Source organism: Cyrtonyx montezumae, unplaced genomic scaffold (genome assembly GCF_038088225.1).
Source record: "Cyrtonyx montezumae isolate F1298 unplaced genomic scaffold, pur_monq_1.0 scaffold_36, whole genome shotgun sequence".
NCBI classification, from domain to species: Eukaryota; Metazoa; Chordata; class Aves; order Galliformes; family Odontophoridae; genus Cyrtonyx; species Cyrtonyx montezumae.
The window spans coordinates 8,215,664-8,238,222 of record NW_027072041.1 but is presented as its reverse complement, the minus strand read 5'-3'; the positions used below and the strand labels follow the sequence as shown (position 1 = coordinate 8,238,222).

Genomic DNA, 22,559 nt, shown 5'->3' with positions numbered 1-22,559 from the left:
ACAGGTGTCTTTACCACATGTAAGAGGCAGCATTGCTTTGCTAGTGGGCATGGCAGAGATTTATGGCTTTGGATAAGTCAGTCTACTTGGGCAGTTCTAGTGGCTGAACATCTGGAAATTCCAGTCCAAAGTCTATGGGCAAGTAGACATGCACTCAATTTGCAGGCAGCAGAAGCTCAGTCATCTCATGTTTCTAACAGAAAAAAGGCTGGCCTGGTGGTGGGAATAGATGCCCTGACACTTAGGAATAGGGAAAGAGGTATCCAGGAAAAAAACTGCAACAGTGCTCGGACACCAAGGGTAATTGTATCATAGAGAATGCTCTGCTATAGCTGTATGAGCCAGCTGCTGATGTTTTAGGGGCTGCAGCCATCAATAATAGCAAGTAGATGGTAAGTATGTTATGTTATGTGTACAGAACTGGTCCACAATTGCACTAGTTCTGAATTTGTGTAGTTTCTCATACAGTCATCATTATTTGGTGTCTATCCCATGTTTCTGCATGAGAAATCATGGTTTGATATGACAAAAGAGGTCTCAGATGAACATGTTTAGTGATACAATATAATTAATGATACCAATCTATCTGATTACATTTAACTCTCTCCTTCCAAAATTCCTTTGCTGCTTTCACTTGTATACATTGACAGAAGAGTATATTTATTTTTTCCTTAGTTTATGTAAAATTATCTAATAGACACTGATATTACAAAATACATGTATTGAAATGTTTTTGAGATTTGAACTTAAGGGAAACCATCTCCATATTTTCATTACATACATCACTTTTTCTCTTACAGAGAAGGGCTGTCTAATTGGTTGCAGAATTAAGAAGTTCATGATGCACTGAATATAGAAAAACAAATCAAACCTTATATTTGGGTTAGAGATCCAATAGCAGTGATGATTCTTAATGAAATGAATAAATTCTATTCTTCTTTACTGCACTTTTATATCAGTTCCTCCTTTAAAGGAATAAAATTACTGAAGCAGATTATATCACTAGTTTCTCAAATAGAAGCCTTTCTCCAAAATTGCGAAGATTGAGTCAATCCCATTTTCTGAAACCAGAACAGATAACAGGACTTTTTATGAATCAAGCTGAAGAAGGAATTCTGAAAGGACATTAAGTATCTCAGTAAGCATGATTTTTCTTTTCCTTTGCAGAGCACTTTGGAAATGTTATGAAAGATGAATGTCTGTCTGTCTGTCTGTCTGTCTGTCTGTCTATCTATCTATCTATCTATCTACTTACTTACCCATATTATCTTATCTCTTGACAAGTCAGCAGAGATTCCACATGCCTATTAAGACTTCCTTAACAATGAGCCAAGCCTTCCAGGTTATTAGACCTGGAGCAGCCACTCCTCAAGTTACTGACAGACCACAATGATTATTTTAAGGTGTCCAGTGACCGAATACAAATTATGCTTTTAATAGCAGTATGATTGTTCTAAAGTAATTGAATTTTCCTGACATCTTTTTGGTTTATTGACTGACTGATTGTGAAGCAGAGGGGAATGTTTCTTTTAAATGAGAATTCTTGGGGTGCAACAATGAACAAACTTGAAAGTATCTGTGATCATATTAACCCTGGAAACATTACCACAACTGTTGTTTTCACTCCTCAAATTAAAATATTAATTCTTCTATCGTAACAATCTTTGAGATTTTGTTTGCTGGCTACTCCACCTACCGAGCACAACTAGTTTTGTGATAAACAATCACAACTTCGCCTGGTTTATTGATACCAAACAGAAGAACGTTGGACATCTTTTTCTTATAATGCATAACTTTACATCTTGTAAGAAACTCCATCACTCCAAGCTGGAGTGACATCATATGGCAGTTATTTTTTGCATCAGTATATTTGCAGAAAGTCTTCCATGGAGCTCTCTTTTACTTAAACCTGGGCTAAACTACCATGGGAATGTATTTGCATGGCTGTGTGAGCAGCAGTGCACTGTGCAGACACTGTGAGGAAACAGAGAGGGAGAAAACTAATCAGATTGTATAAACACAGAGCCTAGAGGTAATGTGAGGGCACAAGAAGGTGATGACATTCAGATTTCCTTCAGATGTGGTTGACTTGATTTGTGCAAATATAATTCATGTTAATAACCAGCTGGACAGCTGACTGAATAAAACTCAGCCAAAAGGTTGTACTAACAAAATCATACTATGTATACTTCAGTATCCAGAGTGAGATGTGTTTAAGCAAATTATAGGACCACTGAGGTACATGAATCCTTTTGTTTGAGTTGAATGAGGATTTTCCTTCCAGTCCATCTTAGTTGTAGATAACAGTTTTTCTTTTTATTGTCTTTTTATTGTCTTTTTTTCCCCAGCTTTATTTAATAACATAGAGGAGCTTCATTTTGATCTTTGTTGTTCATGAACATATATATATCTCTGGAAATTTATTCTGATGACATAGTTTCTTTGAAGACCATTTGCCATAGTTGGCACAGGTACCTTCTCCCTGCTATTTGAAATTCTTATTTCCCACGTTGGCAGAGTACATAACTTGATTCTGAAACTTTGATGCAGTTATACAAATAAGCTGTCTGGTTTCACGAATTCCAAAGTATGTTTACATAATCAAAAAGGTAGACAATGAAATGTAAATATCTTAGAATGCTTTATTTACCAAGAGAAATTAAGATATGCTGGTAAAGAGCAAAGAGACAAGAATCTTAAAAAGGCAAAAACTCTAGAATATTTGGCAGAAAACTCATCACATGCTTCTAGCCCTTAAAGACTTTCTCTGTTTCTGTACTTTAAAATATTTTAAAATGATGTTTATTGTCTATTTTATGGTATTTTCTTAGGGTCACTGGTTTGACTGATTGCTTGATAATGAATGCTTGGAAGTAAAAAAGGTTTATCATCTACTTTAATTAGCTGTCTAATTTTAGGGAAGGGTAGCAAAAAGAATTAAAGAAGTCTAGCTTTCCTAGAAGTATATATTTTTAACTTTACTGCATGTTCATCCTTCCTGAAGATGCTAAAAAGGTCTCTTGTGTTCAGAATATTGTAAAAGGCAAAGTGAAAAAAAATAGAAAATTAAGAAAGCAGGGTTTTTTTTTCCCTTTTCATAAAAAACATGCTCTCTCTGTTTCTAGTTTCCTAATTGAAACTTAACACAACGTGATGGATAATTACTATAACAAAAGATAGACCTCTTAACACTTTTCAGCAACATCCAGCATCACGGACATCTGTTTCTTATAGCGAGGGCTCAGATACATTGGGTAATCCCAACTTTCTGAATGTTAAAGGAGAGAATGGCTGTCCTTCAGGCAGCTTAAGTCCTAAATTATCTTTGGGGCTTAAATGAGATCCTGGATGTAGGTTGACCATAAACACGAACTGGAGTGTTCATATGTTCACTGTAAGTGTCACTTACAGTGGGGTGTTTTGTTGGTCACAATTAGTCCTCAATATGAAGTAGTGATATATTTTTTCAGTATAATAATATATATATATATATTATATATATAAAAAATCTGATATATATAATATATCAGATAATAAATATAAGTAGTTTAGTGGGTAGGGATGGTGATAGGAGGATGGTTGGACTAGATGATCTTGTAGGTCCTTTCCAACCTAATGTATCTATGAATCTATGAATCTATGAGGACAGTGAAAGAGCCACATATGTTATCTGCCTGAACCTTAGTAATGCCTTTGACATCATCCCCCATAATGTCTCTCTCTCCAGATTCGAAAGACATAGATTTGATGGTGGATTGTTTGATGGATGAAGGACTGTCTGCAGGATTGAACTCCGAGAGTGGTGGTCAATAGCTCAATGTCTGGATGGAAATCAGTGATGAGTGGTGTCCGCCAGGGGTCAGTGCTGGGACTCTTTAATATCTTCATAAATAACGCTGACTGTGGGGTTGGGTGCACCCTCAGCAAGTTTGCTGATCACACCAATGTGTGGGGTATAGTCAACACTCCTGAGGGAAGAATTGTAATCCAGAGGGACCCAGGCAGGCTTGAGCAGTGGGTCTAGGAGAATCTCATGAAGTTCAACAAAGCTAAGTCTTGCACCTTGATAAAAGCAACCCCCATTACCAATAGAAGCTGGGTGATGAAAGGATTAAGTACAACCCTGCCAAAAAGGACTTGAGGGTACTAGTGGACAGTAAGCTGCACATAAGCCAGCACTGGGCCCTCGTAGCCCAGAAGGCCAACTGTATCCTGGGCTACAACAAGGGAAGTGTGGCTAGCAGGTTAAGGAGGTGATCCTGCCCCTCTGCTATGTGCTGGTGAGGCCTCATCTAGAGTACTGCATCCAGACAGGGAGTCCTCAGTTGAGGAGAGACATGGACCTGCTGGAGTGTGTCCAGAGGAGGCCGCAAAAATGATACATGGGATGGAGAACCTCCCCTATAAGGACAGGCTGAGAGAGCTACAGCTCTTCAGCCTTGAAAAAAGAAGGCTTTGGGGAAACCTGATAGAGAGAGGCCTTTCATTGACTAAATGAAAGCTACAGGAAAGAAGGGGACAGACTCTTCGGGTCTGAGTTGATAGGACAAGAGGAAATGACTTCAAATATAAAGAAGGTAGATTTAGGTTGGATATAAGAAAGAAGTCTTTTACAGTGAGGTTGGTGAGGCAATGAAACAGGTTGCTCAGAGATGTGGAAGCCCTGACCCTGGAGATGTTCAAGGTCAGGCTGGACCTGAGCAACGTGACTGAGCTATGGATGTCTCTGTTCATTTCAGGGGAGTTGGGCTAGAGGGTCTTTAAAGGTCCCTTCCAACTCTATAGATTCTATGATTCTATAATAAATGAGATTATAACCAGCTTCTCCGGGATTACTTTCTCACTTTAAAAGCATCTTGCCTCCACTGGAAGTATAGCATCTTCAACAGATTTATTATATTTTAACTTCTTGTATTGTTTTTGTCCTCTAGCTCTTAGTGTGTAAAATACATGCACTGCATTTTTCAGCATGATTTACAATAGCAACAGTGATACTGATGTGGAATTATTAATTCTGAAAGCACTCAAAGCACTATTAAAATGTAGCCACCTGCTGGCTTTCGAAAATGGAAAGGAGAAAATAAACACTTTAAAATGCTTCTCCAAAAAGTAAATCTAAATTACTTTTACTGAGCAGGTAGCAGTGAAGTCTGTGTCTGGTGGTTTTTTTCTGAATTCACTTAGTCCACATCTCTTTCCTGAATAGTCAAGTCTTCATTCTGCAGTCACTTACAAGCACACTTAACTCTTCTGGCATACAGCTTGTCAGATGCAAAGTTGTTAGCAACAAAGGTTATAATACTTTAATCCGTCCTTACTAGCTATTGCATAACTACAAACCTAGATCAATAAGGAGCAATAGTCCACAAAGTAATTTGGAAACAAATTAACAACAGAAATCAGAAACTATAAAGACAGTTGTATCAGAAACTGAATTTTGTTGCATGTGATTATTTCAAAATCAAGATGCTAATTATTATAATAACAGATTCTTTATAGAGATTATATGCTGGCAATATAAGCAAACCTGAAATACTTGTTGCGTATGATATATGTTCTTCCTTTACTCCTTCTCTGTAAACGTTCAAGACCTGCCTGGACACTGACCTGTGCAACCTGGTCTAGGAAGCTGCTTTGGCAAGGGGGTTGGACTCAGTGATCTCCAGAGGTCCCTTCCAACCCCTGCAATTCTGTGATTCTGTGTGCTCACATGCCACGAAGGCCAACAGCATCTTGGCCTGTATCAGAAATATTATGGCCAGTAGTGATTGTACTCAGCTCTGGTAAGGTCGTGCCCCAAACACTGTGTTCAGCTTTGTGCCCTTCATTAAATGGTGAGGTGTTGGAGTGTGTCCAAAGAAAAGCAACAAAGCTGGTGAATGGTCTGCAGAACAAAACTTGTAAGGAGTGGCTAAATAACATTGAGAAAGTAGCCTCAAGGAGAGAGTCTTTACAGCCACTTGAAAGGAAGTTATAGCATAGTGGAAGTTGGTCTCTTCCAGGCAACTGAGACTAGGACAAGAGGAAATGGATTCAAGCTGCATCAGGGTTTGTTTAGGTAGGAAAATTATTCACTGAAAGGGTTGTGAAGTATTGGAACAGGCTACCTAGGGAAATAGTTGAGTCACCATCCCTGGAGGTGTTCAAACATGTTTATGTGATGCTTAAAGATATTGCTTAGTGGTAGACTTGGCAGTACTAGGTTAACGGGGGATGATCTTGGAGATCTTTTCCAACCTAAATGATTCTCTGATTGTACAAAAGTGACCAAAACTAGTCCAGGCACTTTCAGATGTTTGAAAATGCTTGTGCAAGCAGATATGGAAGTGGAATATGGTTGCAAGCAGTTACGTTCTACCCTGGAACAAGTAGGTGTTATTTCATTGTATGCTCAGTAAGCTAGGCTTCGGGCATTGGGGCAGCTCCTCAAAGGCTGGCTCTGAGGAGCTAGCTGAACTGACCACCTGTAACTTGTGTAACTCTAGTTTTTATCTATTTTATGACCAGTGTTCGTGTTATAGTAATGATCAACTTTTAGTCTTGTTTTTAACTTCCCAGCAATAGTAAAGTTCATTTGTTGAAAACGTGGGATTATTTTGAATTGGAGCCTTAGTAAAAGATCACTTATATAAGTATTTTGCACAAGAGGGGTAATATAGGTAGACAATACCCGCAAATGTGCCTCTACATGAACATTTTAGATGGGAAAAAACAATATATATGTTGCTATATTCTTAATCTGTTCACACAAATATTGTTGAGAAAGCAGAGCTCAGATTTTCATCTTGGTCCACAGATGCAGTAATCCTTTTATTTGGATTATTAAGTAGCTGGTGGAGGAATGTTCTTTTTAATTCATCACAGATGAGTGAGATAGATGGTTATGATAGACACTTCACATTCAGCAAAATACATCAATGTTCCTTTAAATAATGAATCAACAACTGTAGATATCTGAAACCACCAGTTTTGTCACATGCAAAACCTGTTGGTCTTCCAGCAGCGTAAGCTGAAAGGTTTCTTTGAGGTTCTTAACAAGCTGGGTAACTTGCTGCATTGCTTGTATGAAAGCAACTGTAAAGAAAATACTGAGTGGTATTTGGCAAAAAGTGGGGTCCTCAGATGAGACTCCTTGTTGAGGCTCTACAGGGAATGAGGAGAGAGTGCACTGCTTGCTCTATTTTTTCTAGCAACAATGCTGGAAAAAGAGGACTGAACAAACCCTGAAAAGAGAGGAATCTACAAAAGTTCCCACTGGCAGAAACATCATAGCTAGTCCTAGGAATCAGTGAACTTTGACAGCTGTCTCACTGACTTAGTCCTCTCTGAACCAAAGGCTCTAAAATGATGTTTGCCCTTATGGTAGTTACCTTGAATGGATTAAAATCAATGGGAAGTTTGTTCCAGTAACCAGCTTTCAAATGTGATGTCATCAATACGGTCTAACTCAGATAAATGCTGAAAGACACTTGATCTTTCAGGTGACATCTACAGGAAGTTTGCTAAGAGGTTTGTAAATTCAAGCCATCCTTCTTTGCTGAAATGGAGTACTGTAATGTTTTTCCCAGCACTTCCCGAATCTCTGCGCAGATGAACTGCATCAGTGAAAGCAAGAGCATTCTTCTGACTCGCCCCAGCTCCCCCTTGTGAGCTGTGCTGGTGAGCGCAGGCAAGGAGTGCCGTACGAGTTGTGATACTCCCCTGCCGAAGTCAGTAGGAATTGAGCTCTTTCTGCCGGTATAATTGTGGCTTAATATTTCACTGATAGCTCTGCATTTTTAGTGGATTTGTAGTGAGATCATGTTTGACTCAAAAAAATTTTCTCTGAAGCGCAGACTCGATAATCCTGGTACTTTGGTGCCACCATCAATAATGCGATATTTCACAGATCTTGTTGCATTTTCTTTCACACAATGAACCTGTAATGTTTTTGGAATATAAAAGGAAGAAGAAATCCTATGCGAATTAATTTTTCAGCTTCTGGCTCAACTCTGCCCTCATTGTGATCTGCAAGACTACTTTTTAAATATTTTTTATTTGTAAATTATCTTTAAATGATAAACCTTAGAGTTACAGTAATGAGAATTATAGATATATGAATTAATATTTTATATAAAGTTTCCAGTATTGAGATTTCTCTGAATACAAAACATTTGAAGATCTTTGTTATTATTTTTGAGGGACATGCTGTATACCCAGTCCAATTCTATTATTTGATTGCTAATTTAAGTTTGATCTCTGGATACATTTACACAAAGAAGAAAACTGCCTTGAAGGCAGTTCTTCTGAAGAAAGCAGAGTAATGTGTTATAAACTTGGGGCCTTCATATCAGCAAGTTTTTCCTGTGAACTGGGTTCTTTAGGAATGATCCAAGTCTTCTTCTATACAACTGGATGTCTAGGCGACATAGGAAGCACATTTTTCCTGTGAACCTTTGATTCTCACAGCTCAGACTTCCCTAACTACAGCTGCCTTAAACAGACTCCTTGGAATACTGTCTCAGTGCTAGCTAAGGTGATAGAACAAGGGGAAATGATTTCAAACTTAAAGAGGGTAGATTTAGGTTGGATTTAAGGAAAGAGTCTTTTACAGCGAGGGTGATGAGGCACTTGAACAGGCTGCCCAAAGATGTGTATGATGCCCTGTCCCAGGGAACCCTCAAGGAAAGGCTGGATCAGGCCCTAGGCAACATGACCAAGCTGTAGATGTCCCTGTTCAGTACAGGAGAGTTGGACTAGATGACCTTCGAATGTCCCTTCCAAGTCTAAGGATTCTGTGATTCTGTGACTACTAAATTCTATAATTTAGGTTCACACAGAATCACACAGAAATCAAGGTACTACTCAAAGTCATCAGTGCTGCCTCCTGCCCCTGAATCTAACTTCATAGCTGGCAGCAATTCCTATTCAAACAGAAAGTGGGGGCCAGTCAGTATCCTTTACTGTGTCCTAATGCTGTCTGCCCTAAGCGTATGAATTCAGATGCCTGTTAGATGAACAGGGAATGAGAATGCAGCTATTACCTTGTATGCTTACAGACAGTCCTCAGGGTGATGAAGCGTACTTCAAGCGTGTTTCTACCCAACAACATTTATTCTTGCAGCCCTGTTCATGTGGCTTTGTGACCCTATTGGATTGCTCCAGCTCCGTAGGGTGAAAGCCAGGTAAGCACTCCAACAGCTTCCTGGTCTTGGCAGCAACAGCAGTCTGGTAGCCTTCCATGGGATCAGTGTATGAGAAGGATATTCTGGCTTATACTTATCCATCAGCTCAGCATTTGCGAGTAACAGAATTGAATTTTTGGGCATTGCTTTGTGTTTTCTAAAACTAGCTGTACTATTTAATGCCACGCCTGAAGTACACGACTCTCCAGCTGAACTTCTCATATACCAGCCCCATAAGGATCATCAGGGCTGCACACTGTGGCAAAAACGGGTGTGGCTCATTCAGCAACCCTGGTTTTCTGTATGATTTGTAGTTGTACAAGACATTTAAGACCCTTCTATTAGTAGAAAAAAGGCCTATCACATTTGTGAGAGACTGGAGTCCTAAAATCTGACTCACAATACAGCCCAAAAGTTGAGATCCTTCAGCTCCAACTGGGTAGGGCATTTGTTGACATTGCTTTATTCTTTTATGGGATGGAGGTTTTTTTGTTATTGTTGTTCATTTACTTGCTGCTACACACTGCCATATTCTGTGGCAGTAGTACGTCTGACAGTAGTATGACAGTATTCTGTAGCTGTATGCCTGTGTTAACTGACAGAAATCTGCTACTCGTCTTGCAGGACTCTCAGGCACTTCAGATCTACATGGTGCAATGTACTGCAGAAGCAAAAAAAAAGTGTCAAAAGACATGAGTGGCCTGTCGTTAAGCCAGCTGGGCACATTCTGCTGAGCTGCCTTTAGCTTCAGATGACCATCAGCTTGGCTCCCTCCCTGCTCCTCTTGGGAATGGAGAGAGGCAAAAGGAAAGGAGAAAACACATGGCGCAGGAAGAGAAAGTGCCTTCTCTGTTGTAGGCAAGGAGGTCTGTTACTTCAGGGTAAATCCACATGTGAGCTAAAATTCCTGCATCTGTTGAGCTCCCATGCTGCAAGACCAACAGTAAAAAAGTGCCTCTTTATTATTAGGGTGTCCACAACTGGTGTCTCAGCTAATAATGACCATCTTCCTTAATTTAGGACTGTTGAGGTGAATAATCTTTCTCAAGTACTTACTGTTCGCTTCCCTATCCACTACACAATTGGAAGCATTTGCCATTTATGAGAAGCATATACTTAGAGATGGTGGTTGGTTTGTTTTATTTTTTTTTCATGTTCCACATTAGAGGGCTTTGCATATTTATTAGCCGGCAGCAGTGAATATTATGCACTTCTCATTTGTTTGTGGTTCCTGCACTTCCTGCTCTTAGCAGTCCAGCAGAAAAGCCAAGGGAGGAGTGCGTCGGTGTAGTGGATTTCTGAAGAACGTTACCTTCAAGCAGAAGTGTTTATGAATATGGAAGTTTACGTTTCATCAAAGACAACTGGGCAGAGTGACTGAGGTTCGCCTCGTGGGCAGCCTTCAGCTCACTTTTCTCTCTGTGGCACTCCCACGTCCTATTCACACTGCTTTTTGCGCCACACAGAACAGGGACGCAACCCTTTTCGGCCCAGCACCGATCCTTGTGTCAAGAATGGTCAGCTTTAGGGACAGCTTCACACGTAACTTGTAGGGCTTTGTACAAACTGACATATGTTTGTGACGGTGAGCACAGAGAAGCCACCAGGTGCTTTGTTTTCCTTCCCACTTGGCACAACAGATGGGTTGAGACAGTTGCTCCCTAATGGACCCGTCCTTTCCCCTGAGGACACAAGTTTCCAAGACTTGCACTCTCTCAGGCGAAGTTGCTTTGTGTCCTCTCGTATTCCCTCACCGCACACCCGTCCCGCTTGGTATTTTTCCCTGTATCTTTCCCACTCGGCTGGGCTGCACTGGGGCGGCCCGCAGCCCGTCTTTCCTCACAGGGGCAGCTGCCCGGTCACGCAGGCGAGCCCCACAGTCAGGGTGGGGGGGTTCCCGGCCCGAGGCCCGGGGGCGGTCGCAGGAGGATGCTGCGGCCGGGGAGCGGGGCGCGGGCTGACGCAGCGGAGGCCCCCGCCGCGGCGGGCGGGCAGGCGGCGGGGCGCCGCGGGGCTGAGGGGCGGTGCCGCCGAGCCGAGCCGAGCTGTGCCACGCCGTGCCGTGCCGCGGTCGGCCGGGCGCCGCTGCAGGCTGGCCCCTTGCGGCTGCCTGCGGGGCGGCGGCGGGCGGGCGACCGGGATGATCCGGTTCCGGAGCTCCAGCATCAGGTCGCTGAGCCCGGAGATGAAATGCACCGTGCGGCTGCTGGACGACTCCGACATCTCCTGCCACATCCAGGTGCCGGAGGGGACGGAGAGGGGCGGCTCCGCGGACGGCGGCTGCGGCCGCATCGGGAGCGCGACGCCGGGACGCGGCTGCGTTCCGGGCCCCGGGCGGCGGCTCGGCACCGCGGGCAGCGGCGGGGCTGCCTCCGCGCACCTGCGGCTCGGTGGGAGTCCGCGGCCGCTCCCGGAGCCGCGGGACGCTGCCGGCGGCGCGGGGGGCGGCGGAGCGACGAAGGGGAGCCGGGCGTGGGGCGCGGGCTGGCGGCGGGGAGAGCGCTCGGCGGTGCTTCCCGAGGCCAGCAGCGGGAGCAAGGCCCGCGGCGCGGGAGGGATGCTCGGGAGGCAGCGGGAGACGCGGAGTTCTGGCGTGCGTAGCCGCCGGTGTAAGGCGGAGGGTAACTTAGAGAGAGGGTAGTATAGCGGCGACAGCGTGCGGCTGAGAAGAAAGCAAGTTGGCGGCGGTCACCGTTACGCGGTCCCTTAGTCCATTGCTATTCCTTCGAGGAATGAGGGTGGAGAGGCAGAGGGCAGGAGTCCTGCTGCGGTGGGTGGGTGGGTGCTGCCTCTGTCGAGGGCTGCCAGCCGGGCGGCTGCGAGCCCCTGGGCACTGCTCACCAGCGCATCACTGAGGTGAGCTAGTGGCCAGATCGGAGACGAGAGCGGTCCTTTAGGAAGTTATTGGACGCTCACAGTTGGTCTTCGGGCTCTTTTTCCCTGTGGCAGTACGAAGCAGCTAGAACTGTAAATCAAGGCAGCAGTCCTGTACAAGGACCAGCCACATCTGGAAGCAGCGTGCTGTGAGGTGTGAGGTACCTCTGCGCTTGAACCAAGTGCTGTTTCTGTTGGTTGTGGAGCCATTTCGTGCTGGTTACACTCAGCCTCTGGAGTCTGGAAGTAGCAGGAAATAACCAAAACATCTTGCCTCTCTATTGCTGTGGTGCTCTGTTATTGAGTAGCGTGGCTTTGAGATCACAGCTTGAATGTGCAGGGAGCAGAATGGCCTGCAGAGTCTTTTCTCAGAGGTTAATACATCATTTATCTGATTTCTTTAGAAATGAGTCTCTAAGCGATGAAGAACTTGAAAATGTGGATATGAGGTGGCAAGGATCATTACACCTCTGCAGTGTTAAAGTGCAGAGATTTTCTTGTGCTGCAAGTGTGCCCTTTGGTGCCCACAGGGCAGGAGTCAGCCAGCTCTGCATGGTGCCGTGTGGTGTAGGGCGAGCAATGGCTTGGAGTGTCCAGGTTGCACTGGGGTGCAACACATCGCCATTCCTGATTCCATGTCTTGTATGTGCAGGGGAATGGTGTTTTACACCACAACTTAGAAGGGTTTAAATGTTCTACTTCGAAGAGTAATCCTGAAAATTGAATTATTTTGTGAACTCTTCCAGAACTGGCTTTCCTGAACATGTGCTCCAAAAATACATGAAAGGTGGGAGGGGCTCAGATTTTCCCTGTGACTGAAAGGTACTGAAATTCTGTGCGTAAATGCAGATCCTGATGTTAGGAAGTGTTAGCTTGTGGCCACTTCAGAAACGTCCTGGCAAGGAGGAGGTGGCTTCCTGCTCTGAGTTACATTGCACTCTTTCTGTAGCTTTGAACTGCATATATACGTGTAGGTAACTACTCCCCCTACCTATATGCAGAGGAGATATAACTTCACTGTACAATGTATTTATCCTCTTAGACATGTGAAACTCTTGAAACAACTTTCTGCCTTTAACGTTTTTATCAGATCTGTATGTGAACTTTCTAAAGGTGGACATAACTTTGTAGGAACCTTCACAGCACTACAGTTGTGTTAGTGAATGGAAAAAAAAAAATATTTCAAGTCTATTGATGTAGGCACATGGATGTGTTTTTCAGTGAGACTAAGTAGACCAGACTGTGTGCTGCTGGGTTAACCACAGCAGTGCCAGGGCTGTGCCACCTGGAACAAGATGGGCAGCTGTGTTTTGGTCATGTCTTAGTTTCAGCATGGATTAAGTTTTCTTCGTAGTGCCTGGTATGATGCTGTGTTTTGATTCTATGAGAAAGACAGTGTTGGTGGCACACCACTGTTTATTGTTGCTGCTAAGCAGTGTTGCACAGAGCCAAGGCCATTGACAGCAAAGGGCACAAGGAGCTGGGAGGGAGCAGAATTAGGACAGCTGACTCAAACTGGCCGAAGGGATAGTACCATGTGACACCATGTGGAAGGAGTTTTGGAGGGTATGGAAGTTCATCACTTCTGCTGCTTGGAGGTCTAGCTGGGCATCTGTCAGGGTGATGAGCAGTTGCTCGTACAGCACTTGTTATATACATTTGTATACGTATGCATATAGCCATACCTGTTTTCCTTTTCTCTAAATAGTTTTATCTGAAAGAACGAATTCTACTTTTTTTTTTTCCTGATACTCTCCCTCATCCCAGTGGGAAGAAGGTAGTGTGTGAATGACTGTGGTGCTCAGCCACCTGCCAGGTTAAACCACAGTAGTCAAATCAGTGCCCAGGATGGCACTCGAAGGGTTGAGAGGAGAGCAGATCTGACTGGAGCATGCTAACACAGGGTGTTGTGGTTGTTTGACAATTGCTGGTCACAATGCTGATTTTTTTCCCTATCACCGAGCTCTCTGAGAGTCTTCTCATGGAACTATACTGCATAGCACCTTGCTTGTTGCTTATTTTCCTTGTTGCATTGTTTGTCATATCTGGGGGTTGGATTAAGGTTTTTATTTTATTTTGCTGTGTGGCTCTGGCTTATATCATGATAAAATTGGCAGCTGAGAAACTAATGTTTTGTGCATGTTCATCACTGCAGTCATCTTTGGGCTTTGTAAGCCATATTGACGCTATTAGTAGTTAACTCTTTGCCTCATTTCCTTGGGGAGTCCAGCTATGGAGGAGGTATGGGAGGACTCTTTCCATCGGTTCTTCAGCCTCCCTTTCACTTCTACTCTCCCCAGAACTCTAGAGCTAGTTACAGTAGCTTCTGAGGGTGTTGAATATCTGTAGGATGTTCAAACGAGCATTCTCCTATTGTTGTGTGTCATGAATGTGTTTCAAGTTATCTTCAAGATTAAGCAATTACTTCAGAACGTCACCTAGAGATCTGCCCCAATGCAAGATAGCTTTGAGTGGCAGGGAGTGTGGAATGGTATGGGCTGGTACCTAGGCCAGTGGGTATACCCAGTGGTTTAGAACCTCACTTCTGAACAACTGCAGAATCCTGAAAAACTGGTGGAGTATTTGGATGAAGTCTCCCAGTGCTCTGTCAATCCTGAAGAGGCACAAATCCCTGCAGGGGTCTGGCCTATGCCAATTGATCTGGTCCAGCCCACTCAAAACTCCTGGGTACCACAGAAGGTGATAAAGTCCCAGTGGTGCACATAAAGCACATGCTGGGCAAGATGGATTAGGTTATTCCTGCTTCAGGCATAGGCAAGCCTATTTGTGGGATTGCTTTTGCTCAGGGATGTGGGTGCATGAGGTTGGTAATGTGGAAGGATGAGAATGTCCACTGTGTAACTCAAAGTGATGTTTGATGAGAACAGACAATAATTTAAATTGTGTATATTAAATGGCTACATAATGCTGTATGCCATCATTATTGTGGTTGCTATTTGTCTTAGCAGTATTACAGTAAGAACTACCCAGGTTGAGGAAGAATGAACTCTGATGGAGTTTCCACATGCGTTAACCCAACCCAGCACTGAATCTTCCTGCACCAAAGGTCTGCTACCACAGAACTCAAAGTTTGGAACTAAATGGATACTGTGGACAGTTTAAATGCATGGCCCATAGACTGTTGAAAAAATGTGTGTCTATGTATGTAAAAAAAAAAGATAGGTGATGGTAATTGGTTAGAATGTGTAGAAATGGTGGAACTTGAACGTGTTGGAAATGGTATGGAATAAGGAGTGGATGTTATCTTGCCAGAGTGCCTGGTATGGTGCTATGTATTGGGTCTAGGAGAAAAACAATGCTGATAGCACATCACTGTTTATCATTGCTGCTAAGCAGTGTTGCACAGAGCCAAGGCCATTGACAGCAAAGGGCACAAGGAGCTGGGAGGGAGCAGAATTAGGACAGCTGACTCAAACTGGCCGAAGGGATATTCTGTACCATGTGACACCATGTGGAAGGAGTTTTGGAGGGTATGGAAGTTCATCACTTCTGCTGCTTGGAGGTCTAGCTGGACATCTGTCAGGGTGATGAGCAATTGCTTGCACAGCACTAGTTATATACGCTCATATATATGTATGTATATAGTCATAGCTGTTTTCCTTTTCTCTACCTTAGTAAACAGTCAGGAAAAAGTTCTACTTTTACTTTTCTGATACCCTCCCTCATCCTAGTGGGAAGGAGGCAGTGTTTGAATGACTGTGTGGTGTTCAGCCACCTGCCAGGTTAAACCACAGCAGTCGTTAAGAGGGTAAGAAGGCCTAATTCTGTATTGCTGAGAAATGCCAGCAGAGTCTCTTAAGGACCCAGTTTGCAATAAGGAATGATGAAATTCTAGTTGTGCATTTCCAAGGCTGATGGAGTGGAGATGTGTGGCTTGTCTGAATGATTCTGTATGTAGCTGAAGTTATGCTGTATTTCAGCCTTCTCAGTTTTGCCAAACTTTGCTTTCTCAGTTACGTCCTTCCAGCTTTCATACATGATGGTCAGAACCACTTAAGTGCTCAGATGTCTGCAAATTAGAGTCTTTGTATATACACCATAGAATGTGTTTAAATGCTGCATTTTTGTGCGTGTGTATATGGTGTTTTTTTTTTTTTTTTTCTGTGTGAATTTCATAGCATTTGGGTAGGAGATTGAAACAAAAAAAAAATATATGTTAAAGTTTTCAAAGGAGTGCTTCAGCCTCATAGGAGGCTAGCAATGCCTGCTTGTGAAAGTTGAATTTTATTGCGAGCAGTGTGGCAGCGGCACGTTGGGCAGTGTGAGGAGGTTTGGCAATGATTCTTGCATCTGTGAGCTCCAGCCAACTGGTTATCGAGCTGTGTGATGCCATGTAGGTCACCAAGTTGCTCAAGGCTAGGGCTGCAGCTCAGTGGTCGGGATGCAGTGTGCCGTCCTCTTCATCTGAGGGACTTTATGAGTGCAAATTAGCTGGAGTGGTGACAGGCACAGCACAGAGCTGGAGCCCCAGGGATGCTCCACTAATTCTTGTGATGACATTTATTTTCCCATGTCTTGTTTATTTGTGGAGCCCCTCTGGGACCTGCATTGGACAGGCAGAGGTGAAGCTGTAGCGGCGCAGCTCAAATGGAGAAGTTATGAAAAACAGCCTTGGGGGGCAGTGGCCACTGTCTGTTTCTGTTTGCAAAAGAGAAAGAGAGGTGACCTGCTTGCACAGGCTGCCTGATGGAGCACAGAGCCCAGGCCTGAAGGAGGGCAGTGGGGGAAGTAGGTCTGCAGAACTGCTGGAAGCACGTCAGGAGCACAGGGAGACCTCCTTTCTGGAGGTACTAATGAGATACTTATTTTCTGAGTCACTGAGATAACGAACACTTTATTCCTTTTGCAGACTTTTTGCAAAAACCTCATGCATCTGGTTAACCTTTTAGCAACAATAAGCTAAATGTTAATAGGAAATAAAAAGCGTGGAATTTATTTATTTATATATTTATTTATTTTGTGTGGCTTATTCTGGAAGAGTACTTGTATCATCAGTAAAGTCAAGGTCCTGTTATGTTACTGTGTTCATTATTACGTATGTGAGTACACATTGGCTTCACTGGCATGCTTAAAATAGTGTGTGGGCTTAAGTATACTATGTTAAGCTGAAGTGATTCTTGAGCATGCTACTACTGTTCCATTCATTTTTTTTTTTTTGAAGTATGAGTAAGTGTGTATGAGGAACTGCTATAGCTCTAAATTTATTTATCTGTGTGAGAAACTTTCTCTGAAAGGGTTGTCAGGTGCTGGAACAGGAAGCTGGTAGAGTCACTGTGCCTGGTGGTATTCAAGGAATTTTTAGATGTTGTACTGAGGGACGTGGTTTAGTGGGAAATATTGGTGACAGGTGGATGGTTGGACTGGATGATCTTAGAGGTCTTTTCCAACCTTTGTGATTCTATGATTCTGTGTTAAAAATAAATAAATAAATAAATATATAAGCCCACTCTCTAGAAAAAGGCTGTATTAAGAATGTTATTCAATTCTAAAATAAATAAAAGTTCTACTTTACCCCTTGAGCTGCTCATTTCTACGTTTGCCAAACTGGAAATGAGGTTGACATAAATTAGGTTATGTTCCTTATTAATGGCAATGGTAGTGAACTTTGCTTTTTAAGTATGTGTTTGTAGAAATATTCTGTGTCAGCTTCTTTCTGCAACTCAGCCCAGATCTGAGATTGCATAGCAGTGGGACCTTTACAGGACAGTGGCTTTGCTTTATGTGAAACTTCCCAAACAAAAATCTGCACTGGTATTCCCAAAATTATCACCATTATATATCTGTCTACATGATTATTTGCTGTCATGGTATGTCCTGCTTTTGTGCAGGTAGATTATATAATTTTAAGAAACTTGTGTAGAAATTGCGAAGAGAACAAGTGGAGCAAAGCTTCAATTTATTTATGGTCTGTGATTAGACTTTATGCCTTCTTTTGTTTAGCTGAAAATGAAGGTGAGAAGATCTAAGAAGGATAAATTATTTCTGCCCCTGATGATCCAGTAGAGTAAGATGGTTTTGTGTATTCCTAATTCTCATACAGGAGCAGTTCCTATGCAATAGGCACTCCCTGTAGTTCAGCTAGGAGGTTTACTTTACTAGCTTGACATATTATTTTATATTTTATTTTATTTTATTTTATTTTATTTTATTTTATTTTATTTTATTTTATTTTATTTTATTTTATTTTATTTTATTTTATTTTATTTTATTTCCCCTTTCAAATGTGGCGTACACTGTTCTCTCTGTTTTGTTAATGCACTGGTATCTGGAAGCTTTTCTTCTTGTTGAATATTTTCTTCTTGGTCTGTATCTTGCAGATACTAAGTTTAGTATAAATTTCTCAGCCACATTTTTAATTGCTTTTAGAATTCTCAAGAAGAGTGTAAAAAGCCAATAGGACATGCTGAAGCTATGTGGTGGAGGAGCATTGTCCATGGGGGAAAGAATCTCACTGAAGCTGTGCTGAATATGATTTAAAAAACTAAGTGGGAAAGGGAAGGATGCATGTGAAGTGAGGAAAGCAGGGAGGACAGAGATGAGAATGAGCCACAGAACCATAGCTGAAGAAAGGTTAACAGATTATGTAGACAGCAGGCAGGAGATTTAGTGAATTTATATTTATCCTGTAAGCAGTGTCAGAACTGTAACCATCCACTGCCTTTAGCTGCAGGGATGATGCTGTAACAGTTCACAACAGTAAGATGAGATAAGGAAGAGGATGCAAGTTATGAGGGATTCTGTGCTGTGTTTTGTTGACATATTTTAAAAGCTGCATACTGGGGTTTATTTTTTACGCTCAAGCCCCTAACTGTACAGATACAATGGGTACACTTGGCAAGAGTTGCAAATGAAAAGCCTGTCTAATTAATCTGGGACTGGAGGTTAAACCTACGTCTGTGGTCATTTCCTTGTTATATTAAAAGTCTGCAGTAATGTTTTCTCTTTTTAATAGTCCTTATGGGTGTGCTCTTAGTTTCCTCCTGGGCTGAGAGTGAAATAAGAAAGGGGAAGTGTTACTAGAAAGCTACTAGAGTGTTGAGAGTTCTTACCTATAAAACGTCTTCAACGGTTTCTTGTATGGGTGGATTTTAATAAGCATTTGTGAAGATCAGTGGATGCTTATGGGTGCTTTCTATTTTTCAGAGGAGGCAGGGAGGCACAGATCTGTGTGTTGTACCAACGTCCTGCTACCAATTCACAAACTCTCTTGATCATTTTTATCATTCTTACATAGAAATCCTTAAACTTCTGGGTTATGCAGGACTTTATCCAATTTATAATTATCTGCAGATGAGTTGCTTCTGTGTTACATAAAGTTTACTAATGATATTGAATTAGTTTTTTCATTTTTTTCTCACTCCATATTATCTGGGTGATGAACAAAATCTGAAAATTCTGTGTTGGTAGGACAGTACTTTCAAATTTCATTATACCTATGTTTTCCCTGTGAATTATGTTTTGGCTCCTGTAAAGAAAGGTGGGGGAACTTTTATGTGTGTGTAAGGACTGACCTGATGCTGGATTGAAGAAGAACATATGTTTTAATAAAGACAAATAGTGTGGTTTAACATTTCAGTGTACTGGTGAGGTCTGGTGCTGCAGGCTGGCAGGAAAAATACGAAAAGTGCAGATATCATCACATGAAGTTAACTAGTTAACAGTGACAAGCTAAAAGGATAGCTACTGATTTAAAATGTTGTTACAGTCTGTATACTTTTACTCTCTTTTTACTTTTCCTTACAGATCTGAAACAAATTTTTTATGTTCTTTGTTGTAGTGGTGTTTTGACACTGGCTGAACAGTAGAAGTGGAGCTGTGGGAATAACAAAAGGAACTGGGAGTATGCATGACACAGTGCAGCATAGGTTAGCTCTGCAAACTTCAATTTGTTGTTTTGATTCTGTGCAGTGGAAAGTAGCACCTGTGAGATGCAGGGTGCTTTCCACTTGCGCCAGCTTTTTGTCTTGAATGGGCTTTTGGCACCTCAAGATCTCAGTTTTCTTGGCCCTTGAGATGTTCTCATCATCTTCAGTATGTTTGTACTGATCTAGCACGAGGCAACTGAGAAGCTGTCATCTGGAAGTATCAGTTGGCCGACAATTACAGCCAAAACTAATCATTGGTGAGATAGCACTGGTTTCACTTTTTAGCTGTATTTGCCTAGGTTGATTTATCTATACAGTTCAGACTGATTTAACAAATACTACAGTGTCCCTGAAATTGTCTTTAACAGAAGAAAAGATTTATGCCTTTTCTGTCAATAAGGGCAATTAGGGAGATCTGGATGTTGCCCCTAAGGATGTTGCTGGTCCTCTGGAACAGGCAGTATGTAAGAAACAAAGCTGAAACGCTTAGGCTTGAGACTGGAAGGAATGGTAGCTTATTTCATTCTTCTTCCTTAGAAAAGCAGTTGGGTTGTGAGGACTGGAGGGTGATTAAATAAAATGCTGATAAAATGCTGTCTTCTGTAGTACAAGTCTCTGTCCTTGGTATTTTGGCTCATCAAATCGAACATACTAGAAATGCCGTTCACTTTGTCTAGGCTTTTTTTGTTGTTTTTTATTTTTTATTATTATTTTTAATGTGTATTTTTTCCCTGGCCTTTCCCTTTCCGTGGCTTCTGGTATGGGTAATATCAACCTGCTGAAAGATTATCCACATAGTCTTTCTCTCCTTTTCTTGTTGTCATCAGATGACTTCTGCTGTATCTCTACTGCATGAGGAAAATCTCCTCATGATCTTTCCTTCAGTTAAAGCTGCTTGTCTATTCCTTCATTGCTGTTTGCTTAATTGCAGTATTTTTCTCTCATCTTGCTTTCTAGAGTTTGAAAATTGTCTTTTTTTCAGATTGACTTACATTCTTCTTACTGTTTTAATTTTGTCTGATAATGAAAACACAATTGTAATAATTCTGTAGCAAATAAACTGACATTACATCTTTTTATTTCTAGAATAAAAACAAGCAAACACAACTGTTTATTCCTTCCATCTTCCACTTTCAGTTTTTTATCCTTTCCAGCTGCAGGCACTCTGCTGATAAAAAAACAAAAACATTCCTGTTTTCTTCTTCTCAGTGTTTAATACTTTGATTTTGATGGGGGTGAACTGATAATCAGCTCTTGCTATTTCAGTGTGCTGTCAAGATAGATGCTGTTATTCAGCTCACTTAACCACTTCAGTAGTAGGCCAAGCATGAATAACATCATGCTATTCATGGTTGCTGTTCATGAGAGTACTGAGTATCTCAGTAAAGAAGGACCCAGAGATGAAGAATGTGCGTCAGTATTCTAGTAGTGTTATATTTAGAGGAAAAAAATTCCCGAGTGGAAGCAGTGCTGGAAACTGGAGATAAAATGGATCATACAAATGTGTATAAGAGTAAGCAAATGTACAAAACATCTCCAGGTTCTTCATGGCCAGAAATGGGAAAATATGAGCTGCATACGATAAGCCTTCTTTTTCTGTGGAAAGCTTCACTAGAATAAGTGCAAGAGCCACAAGAATTGGAAATCTGGCTATTCAAACTTAAGTAAAAATGGACAGCAAAATGATAGCTCTTGAAAAGCTTCCTTTGGAAAAATGTAAAATGAGTCAAAGTTGTCATTAAGAACACTTGTTATTTCTCCCTTGTTTGCTTAAACCCCAGGAAGAAAGAAACAGTCTGGACAGTAGACTTTTTTGTTCCTGCAAACATTGTCTCACAGTGATATTTTTATTGGGAAGAGAATCATACCTTAGGAAGAAATTTGACATTTGCATTGGGCTTGATGTTGTAACAAAAAAACTTAAAGGGCCTGTATTGCAAACAGCTTTTGATATTTCTGACAACATTTTCTAAAATCTTTATCATATGTTTGGTCTGTATCCCTTCATTTTTTTTTGGTCTCTCACTTTATTACAATGAAGGCAGAAGAGAAAGCAGATTGGAATACTGTCTCCCCCCACCTCTCCCCAGAATCAAATGCCATAAAGAGAATTTACAAACTTAATAATTTAAAGAGCCTTAAGGGCAGTAGGAAGTAAACTCAGTGTTAATGGTGACATCCTATGGAAATTAATGCATAAAGTTCAGGCTAAACTGGAATATATCTATAAATATTGAAGGTGCAGGAGGCAAAGGGACGAGACTGGATTCTTCTGAGCAGTGTGTGGCTATAGGATGAGGGGAAATGGCCACAAACTGAAGCACAGGAAATTCCACACTGATGTGTGTGGGAACTTCTTCAGAGTGAGCAGTGGCACAGCTGCACAGAGAGGTGGTGGAGTCTCCTTCTCTGGAGACATTCCAGACCCGCCTGGATGCCTACCTGTGCAACCTGGGCTAGGGAGCTGCTTTGGCAGGGGGTCGGACTCCATGATCTCTAGAGGTCCCTTCCAACCCCTGCAATTCTGTAATTCTGTGATATGTGTTTGTATGTACTGGTATATAATGTTTCTATGTTTCAATGGAATGTTTCAATGGAAACTATTATATTGCTTTTGTCTCTGAAATAGGGCAGC

The 22,559-nt window shown here is 41.9% G+C and overlaps 1 protein-coding gene across 1 annotated transcript in view; it reads left to right on the top strand.

Moving 5' to 3' along the window:
• The first annotated feature begins 11,213 nt into the window (after positions 1-11,213).
• FRMD3 (FERM domain containing 3) overlaps positions 11,214-22,559 on the top strand; it is a 139,113-nt gene continuing 127,767 nt past the window's right edge. The window contains exon 1 of the mRNA XM_065745643.1: positions 11,214-11,403. Within this exon, the coding sequence (XP_065601715.1) occupies positions 11,305-11,403 (99 nt within the window). The 5' untranslated portion in view covers positions 11,214-11,304. The remainder of the gene's footprint in view (positions 11,404-22,559) is intronic.